At 43.8% G+C, this 18600-nt stretch overlaps 2 protein-coding genes across 5 annotated transcripts; one reads left to right on the forward strand and one right to left on the reverse strand.

The window, feature by feature from the left end:
* The first annotated feature begins 5179 nt into the window (after nt 1–5179).
* Nucleotides 5180–11787, forward strand: yrdc (yrdC N(6)-threonylcarbamoyltransferase domain containing). 2 transcript variants are annotated; one of them, XM_011618195.2, is made up of 6 exons: nt 5183–5431; nt 9570–9780; nt 10050–10164; nt 10238–10357; nt 10458–10588; nt 11335–11787. In XM_011618195.2, the coding sequence occupies exons 1-6, from the start codon at nt 5263–5265 to the stop codon at nt 11399–11401; spliced, it is 813 nt and encodes a 270-aa protein (XP_011616497.1). In that variant the 5' UTR covers nt 5183–5262; the 3' UTR covers nt 11402–11787. The 2 variants fall into 2 exon arrangements, with proteins under 2 accessions (XP_029694997.1, XP_011616497.1); XM_029839137.1 differs by lacking the exon at nt 11335–11787 and having other exon boundaries at nt 5180–5431; nt 10427–10566.
* Nucleotides 11788–12000: 213 nt separating this feature from the next.
* LOC115250478 (glycoprotein endo-alpha-1,2-mannosidase-like) lies at nt 12001–18469 on the reverse strand. Of its 3 annotated transcripts, XM_029839138.1 has the most exons (3): nt 18085–18469; nt 15944–16103; nt 12001–12074 (listed from the first exon to the last, which is right to left on the reverse strand). In XM_029839138.1, the coding sequence occupies exons 1-3, from the start codon at nt 18178–18180 to the stop codon at nt 12064–12066; spliced, it is 267 nt and encodes an 88-aa protein (XP_029694998.1). In that variant the 5' UTR covers nt 18181–18469; the 3' UTR covers nt 12001–12063. The 3 variants fall into 3 exon arrangements, 1 of the variants encoding a protein (XP_029694998.1); XR_003889034.1 differs by lacking the exon at nt 12001–12074 and having other exon boundaries at nt 13890–16103; nt 17289–18469; XR_003889033.1 differs by lacking the exon at nt 12001–12074 and having other exon boundaries at nt 13890–16103; nt 17154–18469.
* Nucleotides 18470–18600: the final 131 nt, after the last annotated feature.

Consider the following 18600-nt stretch of genomic DNA (forward strand, 5'->3'; position numbering starts at 1 on the left):
ATCATCACATTGATTTATTTTGTCTTACTGAGACCTGGCTTCAGGAGGAGGAGTATGTTAGCTTAAATGAATCTACTCCTACCCATCTTAATTATCATATTCCTCGTGTTACTGGTCGAGGAGGGGGAGTGGCAGCAATCTATCACTCCAAGTTATTAATTAATCCTAGACCAAAATATGGCTCCAGTTCATTTGAAAGCCTGACTCTTGGCATCACTCATCTGAACTGGAGGACAGAAAAGCCACTTCTGTTTGTAGTTGTATATCGGCCCCCTGCTGGGCCACATTCAGAGTTCCTGTCTGAGTTCTCTGATTTCTTATCTGACTTGGTCCTTAGAACGGACAAAGTCATTATCATTGGAGACTTTAACATCCATATAGATGTTATAAATGACAGCTTTAGAAATGGCTTCATTTCATTACTTGAGTCAGTTGGTTTCCTCCAGCAGATAAACCAACCAACTCATAGCTTCAACCACACCCTAGATCTAGTTCTGACTTATGGTGTTGAGGTAAACCATGTGTCAGTGATTCCTCAGAACCCACTCCTGTCAGATCATTTTTGATCACTTTTACATTTATGATTAAGGGTTCATCTATGTTCAGAACAAAGTCTTACTATAGCAGATGTCTTTCAGATAATGCTGTAGCTAAGTTTAAGGAAGTGATCCCTGCGTTGATCCCAGGACCACTGTGTGTTTCCCAGGAATCAATCATTATAATCTTGGTCCTGCAGAGGTCGACTCTGTTGCTGAAGGTGCAGTAGCCTCACTGAGAATCACGCTTGATTCTGTTGCCCCCTGAAAAAGAAAATAGTACATCAGAGGAGGTGCGCCCCCTGGTATAATTCACACATTAGGACCCTCAAGCAGAAAGTGCGAAGACTAGAAAGGAAATGGTATTCTTGTAAAATAGATTGCTACCATTTAGCCTGGAAAGACTGTCTGGCAGTTTACAAAAAGGCCCTCCGTAAGGCTAGAACAGCTTATTTTTCTTCTTTAATTGAAGAAAATCAGAATAACCCCAGGTTTCTTCTCAGCACTCTGGCCAAACTGACCAAGAGTCACAATGTCTTACATCCACATATCCCTTCTTCCGTTAGTGAAGACTTCATGAGCTTCTTCACTGATAAAGTTCTAGCTATCAGGAGAAAAAGCTAACCAGGCCATCCCAACAACTGGACCATCAACAGATATGCTGACTGTGGGAACATACAGGGTCTCCAACGAGCCCTTAAACTCCTTCAGTCCTATATATTTTTCTGAGGCGTCATCGCTTATTCAGAAATCCAAGACCACCACGTGTCTTTTAGATCCCATCCCAACACACCCGTTGAAGGATGTTTTACCAACGATAGGCAGATCTATCCTGGACCAGATCAATTGTTCTTTAGTGACAGATTATGTATGTGCCGTTGCTTAAAAAACCATCACTGGATCCGGACGTAATAGCAAATTATAGGCCGATATCCAACTTTCCTTTTATCTCTAAAATTCTAGAGAAGGTGGTGGTGACTCAGTTACTGGAGCACTTGCAGAGAAACAGCCTGTTTGAGGTGTTTCAGTCTCTTTAAGAAGCCTTCAGGTGATGCAAAATGCTGCAGCCAGAGTTCTGACAGGTATTGACAAAAGAGATCACATAACTCCTGTACTGGTGTCTCTTCATTGGCTGACCATTAAATTTAGAAAAACTTTTAAAACCCTTCTTCTGACCTACAAGATCCTCAGAGGCCTAGCTCCATCCTACCTGGAGGAGCTAGTGACACCTTACGAGCCCAATAGACCGCTCTGCTCTCAGAATGCTGGTCTACTTGTGGTCCCTAGAGTCTCTAGAGGTAGAATGGGGGGCCGAGCATTTAGCTACCAGGCCCCTCTGCTGTGGAACCAGCTCCCTGTCCAGATGGAGTCAGGGAGGCTGACTCCATCTCTACTTTTAAGATTAGGCTTAAAACCTACCTCTTTGAAAAAGCTTATTATCACTAATTCTGTAGTTGCAGTTACTATCATAGACAGACAAATTATCATACTTAGGGGGTCGTCTAATCATTAGGTTGACATCTTAGTTATGCTGCTATAGGCCAAGGCTGCCAGGGTCCAGAAACATGATCACCTGACAGGCCTCTGTCACCCCACTGGGAAATGCTCTCCTCTCCTCTCCTCTCTTCTCCTCTCCTCTCCTCTCCTCTCCTCTCCTCTCCTCTCCTCTCCTCTCCTCTCCTCTCCTCTCTCTACCCAGCCGGCCATCAGCAGGAGGGTCTCCCTACATGAGTCTGGTCCTGCTCAAGGTTTCTTCCTGTTAAAGGGGAGTTTTCCCATGCCACTGTTGCTTGTTTGGGGTTAGGCCCTGGGATTCTGTAAAGCGCCTAGAAACAATTTTGATTGTAAAAGACGCTATATACATAAGAATTGATTGAATTGATGGATTGATTGATTGATTGATTGAGATCTGCCCGGTATCTTAAGGCTCTGGATGTTGTAGGGCTGTCCTGGTTGACACGCCTCTGCAACATTGCATGGACATAGTGGGCAGTGCCTTTGCACTGGCAGACCGGAGTGGTGGTCACCATTTTCAAGAGTGGGTACCAGAGGGTGTGTTCCAACTACAGGGTGATCACACTTCCTCCTTCCTCCACACTTTCCTCAGCCTCCCTGGGAAAGTCTATGCCAGGGTGCTGGAAAAGAGGATTAGATTGATATCCAAGGTAGTTTTTTCTGTCAACTGGACTGGGTTTCTTCTCTTGAAGACGTTTCGCCTTCTATCCAGAAGGCTTCTTCAGTTCTGAAATCGCTGGGGAGAGAGCTTGAAAATATATAGCCCCTGTGGACCATTTGCATGCTAATGATCTGGGTGGTCACCTGAGAGTCGTTAGCAGGGTCGTTGGTTGGGTCGTTCACCTAGTTTCTGTTGAGGTGTCTCCCCTTTGTCTGCTGGATCACATGGTGGTGAGTCACTGGGTCTCCTGGAATGGTGTGGATGTTTGTTTTGCTGTTGGAAGGAGTGGAGGACTGCATTGTATGTGGGTGATAGGAAGTGCCTCAGGCCACCACCTCTGTTTAAGGATGGTTTTTCCAATTTGACAAGGATAGCTTCCTTGACACCCCTTTCAAACCAGCGGTCTTCTCTGGCCAGTATCCTTACTTGGCTGTCCTCGAAGGAGTGCCCACTTTCCTTTAAGTGTAAGTGGACTGCTGAATCTTGACCCGAAGAGTCTGTGTTGTGCCATTCTTCTGTGGAGAGGTTGTTTGGTTTCCCCAATGTACAGTTCCTTGCATTTCTCCTGGCACTGTATAGCATAAACAACATTACTTTGTTTGGGTCTTGGTGTCTTGTCCTTTGGGTGTACTAACCTCTGTCTGAGAGTTACACTCTCAGACAGAGGTTAGTACCTCTGCGCTTAACCGATCTGTCATGGTGAAGAAGGAGCTGAGCCGTAAGGCACAGCTCTTGATTAACCGGTCGATCTACATCCCAATCCTCACCTATGGCCATCAATGTTGGGTGATGACCGACAGAACGAGATCGCGGATACAAGCAGCTGAAATGAGTTTCCTCTGCAGGGTGGCCGGGCTCAGCCTTAGAGATAGGGTGAGAAGCTCGGACATCCAGGAGGAGCTCGGAGTAGAACCGTTGCTTCTCCACATCGAAAGGAGTCAGCTGGGGTGGCTCGGGCATCTGGCCAGTTTGCCTTCCGGACGCCTCCCTCTCGAGGTGTTCCGGACATGTCCCACCGGGAGGAGACCTCATTGCCGGCCCAGGACTAGGTGGAGGGATTACATCTCTCGCCTGGCTTGGGAGCAACTGGGGGTCCCCCCGGAGGAGCTGATTGAAGTGGCCGGGGAGAGGGCGGTCTGGGCATCCCTCCTGAAGCTGCTGCCTCTGCCACCCGGATCCGGATAAGCGGGAGAAAACGAACAAACAAACAAAATCAATCACCCGTCACTGTCCTAAAAACCAATAAATTAATACATTTAATGCAATAGTTAATTTACACTGTGATTTGAAATTCTATATTTTGACCAATAACGACCGTAATTTAAAAAACAGACAAAAATTTCCTATTAATGTGATAACCCTAATATTGTCAGGAAAATGAATCACGAAAACCACAAATACATTTGCACATGCTAACCACAGCAAAGGTTATATTGCGAAAAGCATGAAGCATTAAAATCGCTGATGTTTTCATAATGGAAGTCATTTATTGTGAAATGTCATCTGTGACAGATTAATTTATCTTGTGTTATAGATCATCTATCTATAACACAAGATAAATACAGTAAGCATAAATTCAGTCATTTTTATCTTAAAACTTTTATTCGTATCTTTTATTTTCATTTTTTGTGCTCAGTTCAGTTTGTTTTTATGTAACACGATGTACAATGTGGACAGAATTATTTGGATGAAAGGTGCTGTACAAATAGTTTATTGCATATTTAATGTTATTATCATTAATAATGAATAGAAAATACATCAAGAAGCTCCTTAATTATTAATTGAAACTGCCAAGTTTCATAACCACGACGATGGCTAATATAGCTGGACTTTCTGTTGTATGTATGTAAACCCATTCATGCAACATTAAAGAAAACTGTCTGTGTAGATTCTCAATCATCCAGGTCATCGTTGTCCAAGGTAGTTTTCTCAACTGGACTGTGTTTCTTCTCTTTGAAGACGTTTTGCCTTCTATCCAGAAAGCTTCTTCAGTTCTGAACTCGCTGGGGACCGAGGATTAAAGAAGTCCCCAATAAATATGACGCAAACTCACAAAATCATAGTATCTTGAAGTGTATAAAAATACAATAGTCTTTGTCTCACGTATTCATCTTATTATGTATTTTATTAAGCTCCATGCTGCCATTCATCCGTCGATAAGCATACTCGCTTTTTCGACATCACGACGTAATCGTACAGAGCGCTGACGTCACGCGAAATTAAATGTATTTTGCTGAGATTTGGAAAGGTTTTTCAAGTCTGTGACTTAAAAACAGACTCTAGGCAGTAGTAACAGTAGATCATGTTTGTAGCTGGAGGTGTCCTATGAACCGTTTTAGAGACATCTCTTTTTCAATGCGGCAACAAACTGGTATAGGATTTGTAGCTGCAGTACCGCGAGTGACCACCGGAAAAGTCAGCGTGCGACTGAAGTCATCCACTGTTCTTCTTCTACGTCTGGGCGTGTCTTGTTTAAGGACCGGATCTCGGAAGTGGTTTCATCAGCAACAACATGATCCAGCCCAGTGGCATGGGTTATTTGTCAAGTGAATGAACTATTTTATTTATCGTCGGAGTTTTCATTGTTGTAGAGACCGACACATTTTAACCACGGCGTTTCGACTCGGAACGGACATGTGTAAAGAAATCAAGACAAAAGTTCTGCGTCTGTCATCGACTAATGCCAACGGACCGTCTCTCTGCCGGCAGGGCCTTACCGGTAGGTTCGGCGGATCGGAAAGACTATTTTAGGCAAATAATAATAATTAAAAAAAAAATATATATATATATATAAAGTTGCCCTTTAATGTTTAATGTTTGTCTCTATAAAATAATCATATATATTTAATAGCCTTGGGAGAAACAAAACGGCCCCTAAGGGCCAAGATTATATCTCTACTTTTGTAACATAATAAATATGACCAACAATCAGGTTTTTTTACACATTCATCAAACATCACAACATCAAATTCATAGACCCGACAATCGATAGCTTGAGACACAGATGAAGATGAAATAGTGTCATAAGACTCAAATTAACCAGCAGACAACAGAAAGCTTTTGGAAGCTGTCAAAGGAACCTCCGTTTGTATTTGCTCATAATGACCCATATCTGTTTTGAAAGATTTTAAAGGGTTAAGGTTTTTCATCAATCTCAAAAATTATTTTCCTATTATATATTTTTTTATTTGTTCAATACAATACAACTTTCTACAATATGAATAACATAAACAGCACCACTGAAATATTGCAAGTCTCGTCTCGTTTTCTCCCACTTCCCATCCGAATCCGTTTCGCGGGGGCAGCAGCTTCAGGAGGGATGCCCAAACAGCCCTCTCCCCGGCCACTTCCATCAGTCCTCCTGGGTGACCCCAAGCCAGGCGAGATATGTAATCCCTCCACCTAGTCCTGGGCCTGCCACGAGGCCTCCTGCCGGTGGGACATGTCCGGAACACCTCGAAAGGGAGGCGTCCGGAAGGCAAACTGGCCAGATGCCCGAGCCACCCCAGCTGACTCCTTTCGATGTGGAGAAGCAGCGGTTCTACTCCGAGCTCCTCCCGGATGTCCGAGCTTCTCACCCTATCTCTAAGGCTGAGCCCGGCCACCCTGCAGAGGAAACTCATTTCAGCTGCTTGTATCCGCGACCTCGTTCTGTCGGTCATCACCCAACATTGATGGCCATAGGTGAGGATTGGGATGTAGATCGACCGGTTAATCAAGAGCTGAGCCGTCCTTCTTCACCATGACAGATCGGTTAAGCGCCCGCATCACTGCTGACACCGTTCCGATCCGCCTGTCAATCTCACGTTCCATCCTACCTTCACTCGTGAACAAGATCCCGAGATACTTGAACTCCTCCACCTGGGGCAGGACCTCCTCTCCGACCCAGAGAAGGCACTCTACCTTTTTCCCAGCAAGGACCATGGACTATGACTTGGAGGTGCTGATCCGCATCCCTGCCGCTTCACACTCGGTTGCGAACCGACCCAGCATTTGTTGGAGGTCCCTGCTCAATGGCGCCAGAAGAACCACGTCATCTGCAAAAAGCAGCGACGAGATCTTCTGCCCACCTAACTCGACACCCTCCACTCCCCGGCTGAAAAAGGGCAGCCCTGGCACTGTCCAACCCTCACTGGGAACGAGTCCGTCTTACAACTGGCTATGCGGACCAAGCTCCTGCTCCTTTGGTACAGGGACTGGACGGCCCTTATCAAGGGACCATCCACCCCATACCCCCAGAGCACCCCCCACAGGATGCTCCTGGGGACCCGGTCATAGGCCTTTTCCAAGTCCACAAAGCACATGTGGACTGGTTGGGCAAACTCCCAACTCCCCTCAAGCACCCCAGCAAGGGTAAAGAGCTCATCCGTGGTTCCACGACCGGGGCGAAACCCGCATTGTTCCTCCTCGATCAGAGGTTCAACTATCAATCTAATCCTCTTTTCCAGCACCCTGGCATAGACTTTCCCAGGGGGGCTGAGGAGTGTGACCCCCCCTGTAGTTGGAACACACCCTCTGGTCCCCACTCTTGAAAATGGTGAACACCACCCCAGTCTGCCAGTGCAAGGGCACTGCCCCCGATGTCCATGCAATGTTGCATAGGCGTGTCAACCAGGACACGCCCAGTTTTGGTTTCCAACATCCAGAGCCTTAAGGTACCCTGGGCAGATCTCATCCGCTCAAGGAGCTCCGCCGCCAGGCAGCTGTTTCACTACCTCGGCAACTTGTGTTGGTAGGATTGAGGAGCTCCCGGAAGTATTCCTTCCACTGCCGGATAATTTCCCCAGGAGACGCCAGCAGCTCCCCACGCACACCTAGCACGGTGTGAGCAAGTTGTTGCCTGCCGCCCCTAAGGCACCGGACAGTTTGCCAGAATCTTCTTGGAGCCGACTGAAAGTCTTCCTCCATAGCCTCACCAAACTCCTCTCACAGCCGAGTTTTTGCCTCCGCGACCATCTCAGCCACAGCCCGCTTAGCCAACCTGTACCGGTCAGCTGCTTCTGGAGACACACAGACCACATGGCCGGCCCAGAGACACTCACCTCTGGTGTCCACCATTGGGTACGGGGATTACCCCTACAACCAGCACCAGCGGCCTTGCAGCCGCAACTTGTGTCAGCCGCCTTGACAATGGTGGAGCGGAACATGGCCCACTCAGACTCAATGTCCCCTACCACCCCCGGAATGCGATCAAAGCTCTGTCGGAGGTGGGAGTTGAAGGCCACCAAGCGTTCCTAACAGACCCTGTCGAGGATTTTCTTCAGTTAACACAAAGTCAAAATGCTGCTTTTAAGAGTTTAATAAGAACATGTCCCTTTTATAATGCTTAGCGACTACGCCTTTCTCTCAGTACTTTTCCATCTACTTACTTCATCATCACAAGGTTAGCATGATAAACGGTAGCATTTTGAAGGTTGCTGACTCGCACATCTTCATCATTTTCTAAGGAGTCTTTGTTCTACAACTCGTGACACCTCGTACACCTGCACAAGCATCATCAAATGAACTTGCTTGACCTTACTGGTTTAAATGATCTATGCTAAACAAAACAACAAAAAAAATAATTTCCTTTACAACCCTCACTCAACGTTTGGGCCTGCCAGGTCCGCGCGGTGGCTTCCCTCCCCCTCCTGATCCAACTCACCACCAGGTAGTGATCAGTTGACAGCTCTGCTCCTCTCTTCACCCGAGTGTCCTTATCAGCTGACACGACTATGAAGTCAATCATTGACCTACGGCCCAGGCCGTCATGGTGCCAAGAGCACCGATGAACAACCTTATGCTCGAACATGGTGTTAGTTATGGCCAAACTGCGACTAGCACAGAAGTCCAATAACTGCACACCACTCTGGTTCTGATCGGGCAGATCACGCCTTTCCAAGTCCCACATGTCCCACGTTACCCGCATGAGCGTTGAAGTCTCCCAGCAGAACGATGGAGTCCCCAGTCGGGACACTGTCCAGCGTCCGTCCTAGGTCCACCAAAAAGGGCGGGTACTCTGAAAAATTTTTCAGTGCATAAGCACAAAGAACAGTCAGAACCTGTTCCCCGACCCGAAGGCGCAGGGAAGCGACCCTTTCGCTCGACCACGAGAACCCCAACGTCAAACTAGAGAGTCTCGGGGCAACCAAAAAGCCCACCCCAGCTCTCCATCTCTCACCACGAGCAACTCCAGCGTAGAAGATTGTCCAACCCTCCTCAAGGACTTGGGTTCCTGAGCCAACGCTATGTGTGGAGGTGAGGCCGACCATATATAGTCAGTAGTGCTTAACCTCCCCCACAAGCTCCAGCTCTTTCCCCGCCAGAGAGGTGACGTTCCTTGTTCCGAAAACCAATTTCCATAACCGAGGATCGGAGCGCCAAGGCCCCCGCCTTGGTCCACCGCCCAATCCACACTGCACCGGACCCTTCATGCTCCTCCTGCAGGTGGTGGGTCCACTGGGGACACCAGGCACTGGCAATCGAGCCCCAGCCCCAGGCCTGACTCCAGGGTGGGGCCCTGGTAACCCTCTGGGCCGGGTATACGGCTTCTCTCTTCGCTGTTCCATGATGGGTCTTATGAATAATTGCAAATGTATGCATTATAAATTATAGAAATATCATCAATAAACCAGAACATAAGCAAAACATGCAAAACGAACAACAATAAGAAAAAAAAACACCGTCGGGACCTCCACTGTTGCCTAAATTCCTTTTCGAGCTTCTGGTCACACGTTCCATCATATTTTTACTCTTTTTCTCACTGGCTCACATCGTGAATGTCACACACAGCCAAAGTTACAAAATGTTTTTCTTTTTGCATGCAAGGTGTGACAATAAAATAAGTTATCTATGTTCCTTGTTTTTGTGAATTGAAGATGTTGATGATGACAATGATGACAAAATCCTGAGTTGGACCAAGAAATGTCTGAAGGAGGGCCATGTAGTCGCCTTGCCCACAGACACCATCTACGGCCTGGCCTGCTTGGCCCAAAACTCTGAAGCCATCAGGAAAATATATGACATCAAAGGACGAAATCAACAGAAACCACTGGCCATTTGTGTTGGGCAAATTCAAGATGTCTACAAGTGGGTATTTGTCCATCTATATGCTGGATTTTGTAGTAGGATTTATTTATTTATTTTAACTTTCATGAGAACCAGTAAAAAAAAAAAGAAGTGAGGGGGTTATTTCACACAGCTTTGTGCCAATTCAAAACACAATAAGTACCTGTTATGTTTTGAGATACAGTTAATATAATTTATTTTGCATATTGATCAAAATACAAGGCATATTACAATGACACATCCATTTTAAACTGTTCCTCAACATTAACATGTCTTGTGTTTATGTGCAGCTACTGTAACGTATTGGTGCAGAAGTCGCTGTTACATGACCTGCTGCCTGGTCCCGTCACTCTTGTATTTGAAAGATCAGACGTACTCAACACAGACCTCAACCCTTTTACTTCAGTATGCCTTCTCTAAATTAGATAGTTGACAAAATATCAAATCAAACTTTTTAACAAATCTATTTCACCTCCAGCTTGTAGGTGTACGTATCCCACAACACGATTTCATGAGACGTCTGTGCCAGATGTGCGGGGAGCCACTTGCACTTACCAGTGCAAACATCAGCTCGCACACCAGCACAGTGGCTGTACATGTGAGTTCCGAACATGTGACAGTAAAACAAAATGTTTGCTGTAATTGCTTTTTCATATTGATAAAATAGCCTCTGCTCACTTTTTGTTTTTCCGCTGAAGGAATTTCAGGAGCTCTGGCCAAATCTTGCAGTGGTGGTGGATGGTGGACCAGTCGGAGGCCAAAGCCGCCTCGGGTCAACAGTGGTTGACCTATCAGTGCGTGGCAAATACCGCATCATTAGACAGGGCTGGTGAGTTCAGGCTATAAGTGATGTAATATTGGTCGTAATATTATTATTATTATCATTATTAGCTGTAATGTCAGGGTCACACTGGAAGTGGAAGCGCGGTGCAAAGAAAATCACCTTTGTTCCAGAGCATTCTCTTTCAGACCAGATCCAAATTTCTCTGTTCCAGTCGACAAGCGATTTGCTCCTACTCATACCGGTGTTGCGTAGTTGTAGTTATGGTCTGTAGATTTAGAGCTAAAATACTGAAATCTTAAACAAATGTTTATCTCTGTTATCTATTTAGCTTCCTGTTTTCCAGTGCAGTCTCCCATTAATGTTTGTGTGTGTGAGAGACGCTGTTTGTGCATGCTGACAAATATATAAATGCAAACACAAAATGAAATTGCGAGGTTTTATTTTGAAAATTTGCTTTATTATGAAAATTGCCCGATTCCTTTGCTTTTTCTTTGTTAGTCTTTCTGCCAGATCGATGCAATTGGTCGTGGCTCGCACACAAAATAGAGCAGACACCGAAACGATTGCTTCACAATGTGGGGTGGTCGCAGCTAATCGCGTCACATCTTAACATTGGTGCCAAAATGAAAATGCCTTTGCTTCGTAGCGTATGTCCAGTGTGAACCCGGCATTAAGCCCAAGAGCAGAAGTTGCTGTGTCGCTTCTGCAATCCATTCAAACAACATAAACATTAACATGTCCATATTTCTCACAAGGCCATATTAAGTATTAATTCTGAATTTTCTCAACAGTGCCCTTACTTCTACTATTGATGTGTTGGAGCACAAACATGGACTGTTGCAGAACTCTGGGAGATAGAGAGCTAAAGCTCCACCACACAAAGACTTACAACTTGTTTTACTCCAACTCTTATAAAATCTTTCTGAGAATGACTTAAAATGAAAGGGTGGTTTTGGTTTCCAAATTTTTTTTTATCCTTGAGAACATATTAACAGTGCTCTATAAAAACAAGAACATCTTTTTGTACTTTTTTTGTTTTAAGAATGTAATGTTTGGGTATTCTATTGAGTTGATATTGGCTCGTAGAATTTCTTTTACAGCAACTCTGTTTGAGAAGTTACTGTGTACTTATAGCATTTAGTGTGTCTTCAGTTGTCAATGTATGCACAGGCTCTATGGAACTAGAAACTCTTTGAATAAAGAAATATGCTTGGCATGTAAGCAGCATTATATTCTTCAACCTATGTAAAATACAGATTTTGTAAAATATTTACTCTGTGGAGCATTGATGGATTGCACAACCTAGGCACCACCACGAAATATTTATCTTTTGTTAGTTCAGTTTCACACCTCAGAATGCAGAGGCAAGGAACAGAAAAAGTCCTAATGAAGTGCACACTTGGGTTTCAGATTGGGGGGAGAAAAAATGGGTGATTATCTTTTGGCTTGATCACATGTACCTGAAGATGCTTCAGAGCAGTGGTTATCAACTGGTTTGGCGTCAGAACCCACCATCAACCTTAATGACAAGCTGCAACACAAATCAAGGAAAATTTTCAACTTCTCAAATTTCAAATGTGCAGTTTGAACTGGAGATGGTAGAATAGAATATCACATAATGCCAACACAAAAAAAAACAAGTTCATTGATGAATTAAAAGGACCAAAAAAACCATAACGACTGCAAGTGGTGATAACAGAGAGGGAAATATTCCCTTTAATGCTCAGTTAACTGCATTTTAATTAAATCCAAAAAGCTTCACTTCAGTAACTTCAGCCTTTTTTAAGACTCAACATGCCCAAACATGAAAATGCCACCACTGAGCAGTAATTTCAAGAAGTACTCATATATGTAGCTTAGTACCCACATACTGCATACCGTATATAACAATTTCCTATTAAAACTATCAAGTCAATTATTCAAGCCTGACAGGAGTCCCAAAGTCTGGAGCAACTCTGAGGTCAAACTCAATGTCCAGTCTGTTTATGTGCTTTGTCTTCAGCTGAACCAGAGCTGAGAAGCCACACTCGCAGAGAGGTAGTGCTGAATGGCAAGAGGATCTTTACTCGTCGAGTGGCAAGGGAGGGATACTTGATCATCACAATGCTGCACCAGCAATGGGAGAGGCATACTCTCTTAGTTGCTTGGCAACGGACGCTTTCAATGTCAAATCCAAAGGGGTCATGTATCCATTCGTCACCCTTCTGTTTCTTATTGTGTCGTGATCATTTTCTTCCTTACATTTTTCCTGCCACGTCCAGTTGCTGTTTCGCATGACAGGCATTGGGGATCATGTCGAGCCAGGTTTTAGAAACATGACTTGCACATATGGAGATATTTCCAGTTTGTCATATTGTTCAAAAATGTTCAAAAAATACTGACGCACATGTCCCAGCTTAGGCCTACTGAACTCAAATACAGGTACAAGTCTAAGGAGCTGAAAATATCTTCTGCAGTCAGTAATAAGGAGCTGTCTTCTGCAGAAAAATTGTTCCTATAGGTCCCCGTCCCACACGTCTCATGTAAACAAGTAAAACTGCTTTGTTTGTTATGTCAGTAGATTCATCCATTTGCCTCCCTGCACAAAACGCATTGAGGTTTTTGTCCTTTGTCTTCAAGGTAAGGAAATCCAAATTCCACATATTTTTAATTGAATCCAGGCTCAACAAACTTTGCAGGTCTTTTTCTATGGTCTGAAATGGTGGTTGGCAACTTGCATTATAGGGCATTATTGCCATCTACTGTTAAGGAGTGTGAAGGTTCTGGAGAAAGGTGCAGCAATCACTTGAGTGTTACTCTCAAACATTGGTCCATCGAGCTTGATTGAGTGCACCTCAGAAAATCATGGACAGCACAGCAGCTTCCAACACTTCAGTGGGAGCACCCCTGCCTGCTCATTTGGAGGATTACCTGGTTGACCTCCAGTTCCCTGTATGCCCTGTGCCTCTCACTACTGGTTTCCATCACTGTAGCAACCCTAGCAGGTCATCCCACAGGAAAACATATGCCCATGGCTGGTCTTGTAGGTGGACAGCTTTCTCCGATGGCACGTATTCCACTAAGGGCCTCTCACCCACAGAGGCAGCGGCCCTGGAGGAGAGGGTAAAGCAGATGGAACTGGAGGACATGTGCAATTGGAGGAAAGCCAAGGAGGAATCCCAGGTTTGATAAGGAGTCCATACATTTGGATGATTGGCTCTGGAAGGAGCCGTGGTTCCAGGAGGAGGAGCAGCGGTGCCTGTGGCTCAGGAAGGCGCACCGTACCGGAAATGTGGTCACCAGCATGCCATGGACCGTTGCCTCAAGCGACCTTGCAAAACTTGTAAAGGAGATGCACAGGAGGCCAATCCGTGGGACTATGTGGTCAGTCTCCCTGTTACAATGTACCTTGACCGGCCAAACAGCTCCCAAAGGCCGATGTTAAAGGTGGTCAATGTCCCTATTCACAGTGGTGACTGGTAGATGGAGATCTACACTGCTTGTGGTTCAGAAAAGAGCATCATGCTTCCCCAGATTGTGAAACAACTCAACCTTGTTTGCTGCCCAGAGATCCTCCCTCTTCAGACAATGCACCAGCGTGTTAAGTCACTTAAAGTTATAGCGTAATTCTTGGAGGTCTTGTAGCAACTACGGACTTTGGAGAGGTGATTGATGCTTTCTAATGCTTTCACTGTCATGGGACTGGCTTTCATTGAGCATCCGTACCCTTTCGCTGCATCGCAGTCTAATTTAATGCCACATCATTCATGAGCAAAGAAGTGGTGATGTGAGCTAGCACAATGATTTAAGGTTCAGACCTTGTCTACAACTTTGTCGTGTTTCAACACTAACAGACTGACTTCAGCCACATGATACATCTTTAAACAAAATACAGCTGATGGTATTAGAATCCACCAGCCTTATTTCCATGTGTATCGGGCATGAGAGTTTAACTCATGGAGTCCATCATGTACATTCACTATTTGCTCCCTTGCTTCTAGCTTTGCCCTTCTACCCATGCCCAGCACACTGTCACCCTCCACTGGGGAGTAACTATTATTTGTTCTTTGTGACATCGAGTAGCAGCATGGGTGTGGAAGATCAAGGAGCTCTCCATCTCTGCCATACTGAAGCGCTCAATTGAATGGCTGCTTATGGGGGTCATGCTGAAACAGAAAAACTGAAAAATAGGTTTCTTGTCTTGATTGAAAACTGATATATTTTTAGGTTTTTCCTCTGCTTATGACACATTTTTAGGTTAGCTGCTTTAGTAGGAAGAAAACACAAAAAAAATCTTTCTAAATGATTTCAAGTTCTCTACCTTGTCAACATTGTTTTGAAATTATGCAATAAGTACCGCTCTAAAGATGAATGTCCCTGTGGAAAGGCAGTGAGGGTGGGGAGGGAACTTTCCATCAAAACAAGTCAAGGGGAAAACCTGTAGAAGTGGATTCTGTAGCTTTTTCTGCACTATTTTTACTGGCAGATACTGCAATGTTCTGTGTGTTTGTATAAAACTCTCCTGACTTGTTTTTCCTGTAAATATTGCTTTTATATTCTTAAAAATAAACATGTCATGTTACAAGCATTTTCTTGACAGGAAAACATTACAAACAGTCTATTAGCTTCCTCCCAGCAAAACCATGAATATACATGTACATGTATTAGTGTATTTTGATTCATAAGGTTATGGTCTTACTGGTTCATGTAATTATAAACAAATGACAGTGGTTTGATCGATGTATCTTCTGGCATTGGGTTATCCAGAGAAGACTGGCCCAAATGTTGAATTCCTTTCTTTGGAATAATGTATTTTGGTGCATTGTGATATGACATCTGCTTGGACACAGAAAAAGTCTTCTGAGCCTAATTTTTCTAATCCAAATAACAGAAACTAAATCGAATTTCTCTTTCCTTCAGTACGCCTTCGACATAATGACACTAATAGTATTGGACTACAGAACAGTATGTAAAATTAAGCCCAGATATGCTGATACAATTCAAATGAACTAACACAAGTAATTATTTAATTCTACATGCTTTCATCAACTTAATCTGAGAAATGGTTTTTACGAACACTCCAACCTTTCCATTGGGATGATGGACAAAATTGGCCCCTCAGATTTAGGTAACAACGATACATTAGTTGCTAACTCCATTCAGATGCAATGGCAGAGGTGCTTTGACCATTTGCTTTTTCTTTAGCTGAAATAGTCAAGTGTAGTCAAAATCCCCAACAAGCACAGTCAGTTTTTCCCCTGAAAATGAAAATAAATGCAGCTAGCACTGTGTCTTAACCACAGCACAACTAGCAATTTTTGAGGTTAAGTAAACATAGGTTAGATCTTACAACCTGTTATTGTTTTCACTCTGCCAAATTGCAATTTGGTTCGATGAATAAAATTGATTGAAACCACTGACCAATCTGCTTAGAGTTCCAGCCTGACAGTGTGCTTCTGCATCTGAGGTTTACTTTAAGGTTGTGTCTGTATGCAGCATCCAATATACTTGATACCAAATCCTCACTGATTTCCCTGTTGTCCTCTGCAAGACCTGGGGGATACCATGACAGGACCAGGACCTTGGAGAAAGACACAGAAAGACACATCTGATTACCTCCACAATAAAATTTGAAATCCAACATCCAAAAACTCATCCAACCTTCACATGTTGTTTACCCATTTGACCCAATTAGCAGTCAGTTGCTGTCTTATTGAATGTTCAAAATCATTCTATGTCCATTATTATAATTGCTGTAAATATTTGAAACATACAATAATCATAATTGCATTGTAGGCCATTTAGGCTACATTCATATGGTTACAATTATTTGAAGAACAGATTTCAAGGTTGACCTTTCATCAACACAATTGTCAATGGGTGCACAATTAACAGAAAAACACACAGACATACTTCCACTGTGAACATAGAATCCATCATCCTTCGTAAAGAATGAACATGTCTGGCCAGATAAGGACCTGGCAGCAGGGGAAAAGAAATATAAAAATATTTTGTAGGCAAGTTACTTTAGTGTAGCCTAAATAGCAATTACCAAATGAAGTGATAGGTTTATTGTGTGCTGATAATGAATTTCAGTATGTTTTCAGCAGTGGGGGTCAGGACCAGGACCTAACCCCAGCAGACAGGTAGGTGAATAATAATGAATCCTTTCATTATTAAAACAAAATTAATTAAAGGATTTTATTGCTCAAATATTTAGTCTTTTTTGTGATTTTGTCTTTATATAATCTGTGGAAATAAATAATACTAGAAAATGATTACTGGAAAATGAAATGACAGTTATAGAATTTGGATACAGGATGATTAAGTGATGTACAACGTACAGAAAAAACATAGAAATGCTCTTAGTAGGCTAAGTGCAGAGACTAAATCACTTGTCCGGGATAAACTTGACTACCTTTGTGCTTGAGGCTAAATTTAATCAGGATAGCCAAAATTTCCACTTTTAAGCACTTAGCCTGGTTTTGTGCAATACCCCCTCAGAATGTCACTGATACTAGCATACAGGACTCTAGTCTTAGTACAATACTTCATCTAAAATTACACAGTAATATTGAAAAAGAATTATCCAGGTTTGTGAGAGAAATCTATTTTCATTAATTTATCATACCATGGCGCACAGTTGGAAAATACTCGAATAGGCAGCCTTCAAATAGAGAATAACACATCTCTGCACTACTGCGTCATGTTGGGAGCTGTCCGGTGCTGAAAATGTTTAGCCTTCAGTTGAAGCCATAAAACAAACCTTGCGTTAGACCGCAAAAACGTTTTCTCCCATAATGTTTTTTTGAATGACCTGCTGCAGACCCTGCAATCTGTTTCATGTGCACCTCCCGCACGCTCGGGCCCCTCCAACTGTACAGACTGAGTTTTGGGTAAAAACTTGAGCCGATATCCTCAGGCGGCATGTGTTTTCCTCTTAAAAAGCTGGATACTTGGGGGTCCTAGTGTGGAATTAGGATGTGGTCCCAGTGAAAGTATTTCCTGTCCGTGAGAGGGTTACAATATAGTGTATTGTAAGAATATTGTAAAATCATCCCCGTCGAGACTAGCGTTCGACAAAACCACCTTGGTGTTGCTGCCAAAAGAACAAGCACGAACTGGAAACGCGAAAGTTCCTCCTGGAGCGACGTCCGCCATTCGCTCTAAACCAGATTCCGAAGAGAGCCCTCAGTCCTAATATTGTCCAGAAGATCCGGAGTGCGAAGAGCAAGACGCGCGAATTTCTTAGTATTTTGGCCATCATAGTCGAACTGTTTTAGTCCGTCTCACAGCCTTTATGAACTTTGACTAAATGGAAGAAGGTAAAACCTACATATACTTGCAATGCGGCGCAGACCGCGAAACCTGTTTGTTTTGCTGGCGTCTAACTTTCCCAGCAGTGTAGATCTCCATTTTACATGTTCCTCAGAGTTTCAGTTGTAGATTTTCAGCTGCTCGGTTTCCGAACCACAGTCACCCAGTGCTCCCCTTAAGTCCCGAGAACTGTGGCATTTCTCGACTGGACCCCCATCGATAACGGTGCTGTTCTCCGAACCTACTGTGTCTGACGCCGTTGATCTCCCGCTGTTTTCCGCGTCCCGATCAAGAATGTATTCGTCCTCCGGAAAGTGAACACGGCACCAGCAGCAACTCATTTTGGCAAATCGCACTTTAGTTCTCTGGTGAGTTCACGGACAGACTCTAGTATTGTTTCTTTTGTGTTTCTATGTTTCACATAAAGTGTCACAATGTTGTTAGTTAGGGGGTTAAAGCGAAACTCCAAATTGGGAGGATCTCCGTTTGTGGTTCCTCTTGCACAGTGAATTCAGCCATTTGCTGGTATCTAGTGGACAGTCTGTGAATTACAAGAGCCCTTCGCCATGACATTTTTACGAACCTAAGCTTTAGTTGACCGGGTTAATAGCTATAGCCTACTTAATATACAAAATGTAGCCTAAAGTATAAAGAAAAAAATCAAAGAATATAATGGGGATCAAAGATAAATGGACATCTAAAAAAGTATGCCCGCGATATAATATATTTTTAAGGTTTGCTCCAAGGCAGGGCTAATGATT

This window comes from Takifugu rubripes, chromosome 7, assembly GCF_901000725.2.
Source record: "Takifugu rubripes chromosome 7, fTakRub1.2, whole genome shotgun sequence".
Lineage (NCBI taxonomy): Eukaryota > Metazoa > Chordata > Actinopteri > Tetraodontiformes > Tetraodontidae > Takifugu > Takifugu rubripes.

Coding starts and splice junctions, on each gene's coding strand:
- yrdc (XM_011618195.2), top strand. CDS start 5,263: ATGAACTATTTTATTTATCGTCGGAGTTTTCATTGTTGTAGAGACCGA. Junction 10,165..10,237: donor ACCTCAACCCTTTTACTTCA/GTATGCCTTCTC, acceptor TTTCACCTCCAG/CTTGTAGGTGTACGTATCCC. Junction 10,358..10,457: donor CCAGCACAGTGGCTGTACAT/GTGAGTTCCGAA, acceptor TTTCCGCTGAAG/GAATTTCAGGAGCTCTGGCC.
- LOC115250478 (XM_029839138.1), bottom strand. CDS start 18,180: ATGAGTTGCTGCTGGTGCCGTGTTCACTTTCCGGAGGACGAATACATT. Junction 16,104..18,084: donor GATCAACGGCGTCAGACACA/GTAGGTTCGGAG, acceptor TCTTTCTCCAAG/GTCCTGGTCCTGTCATGGTA.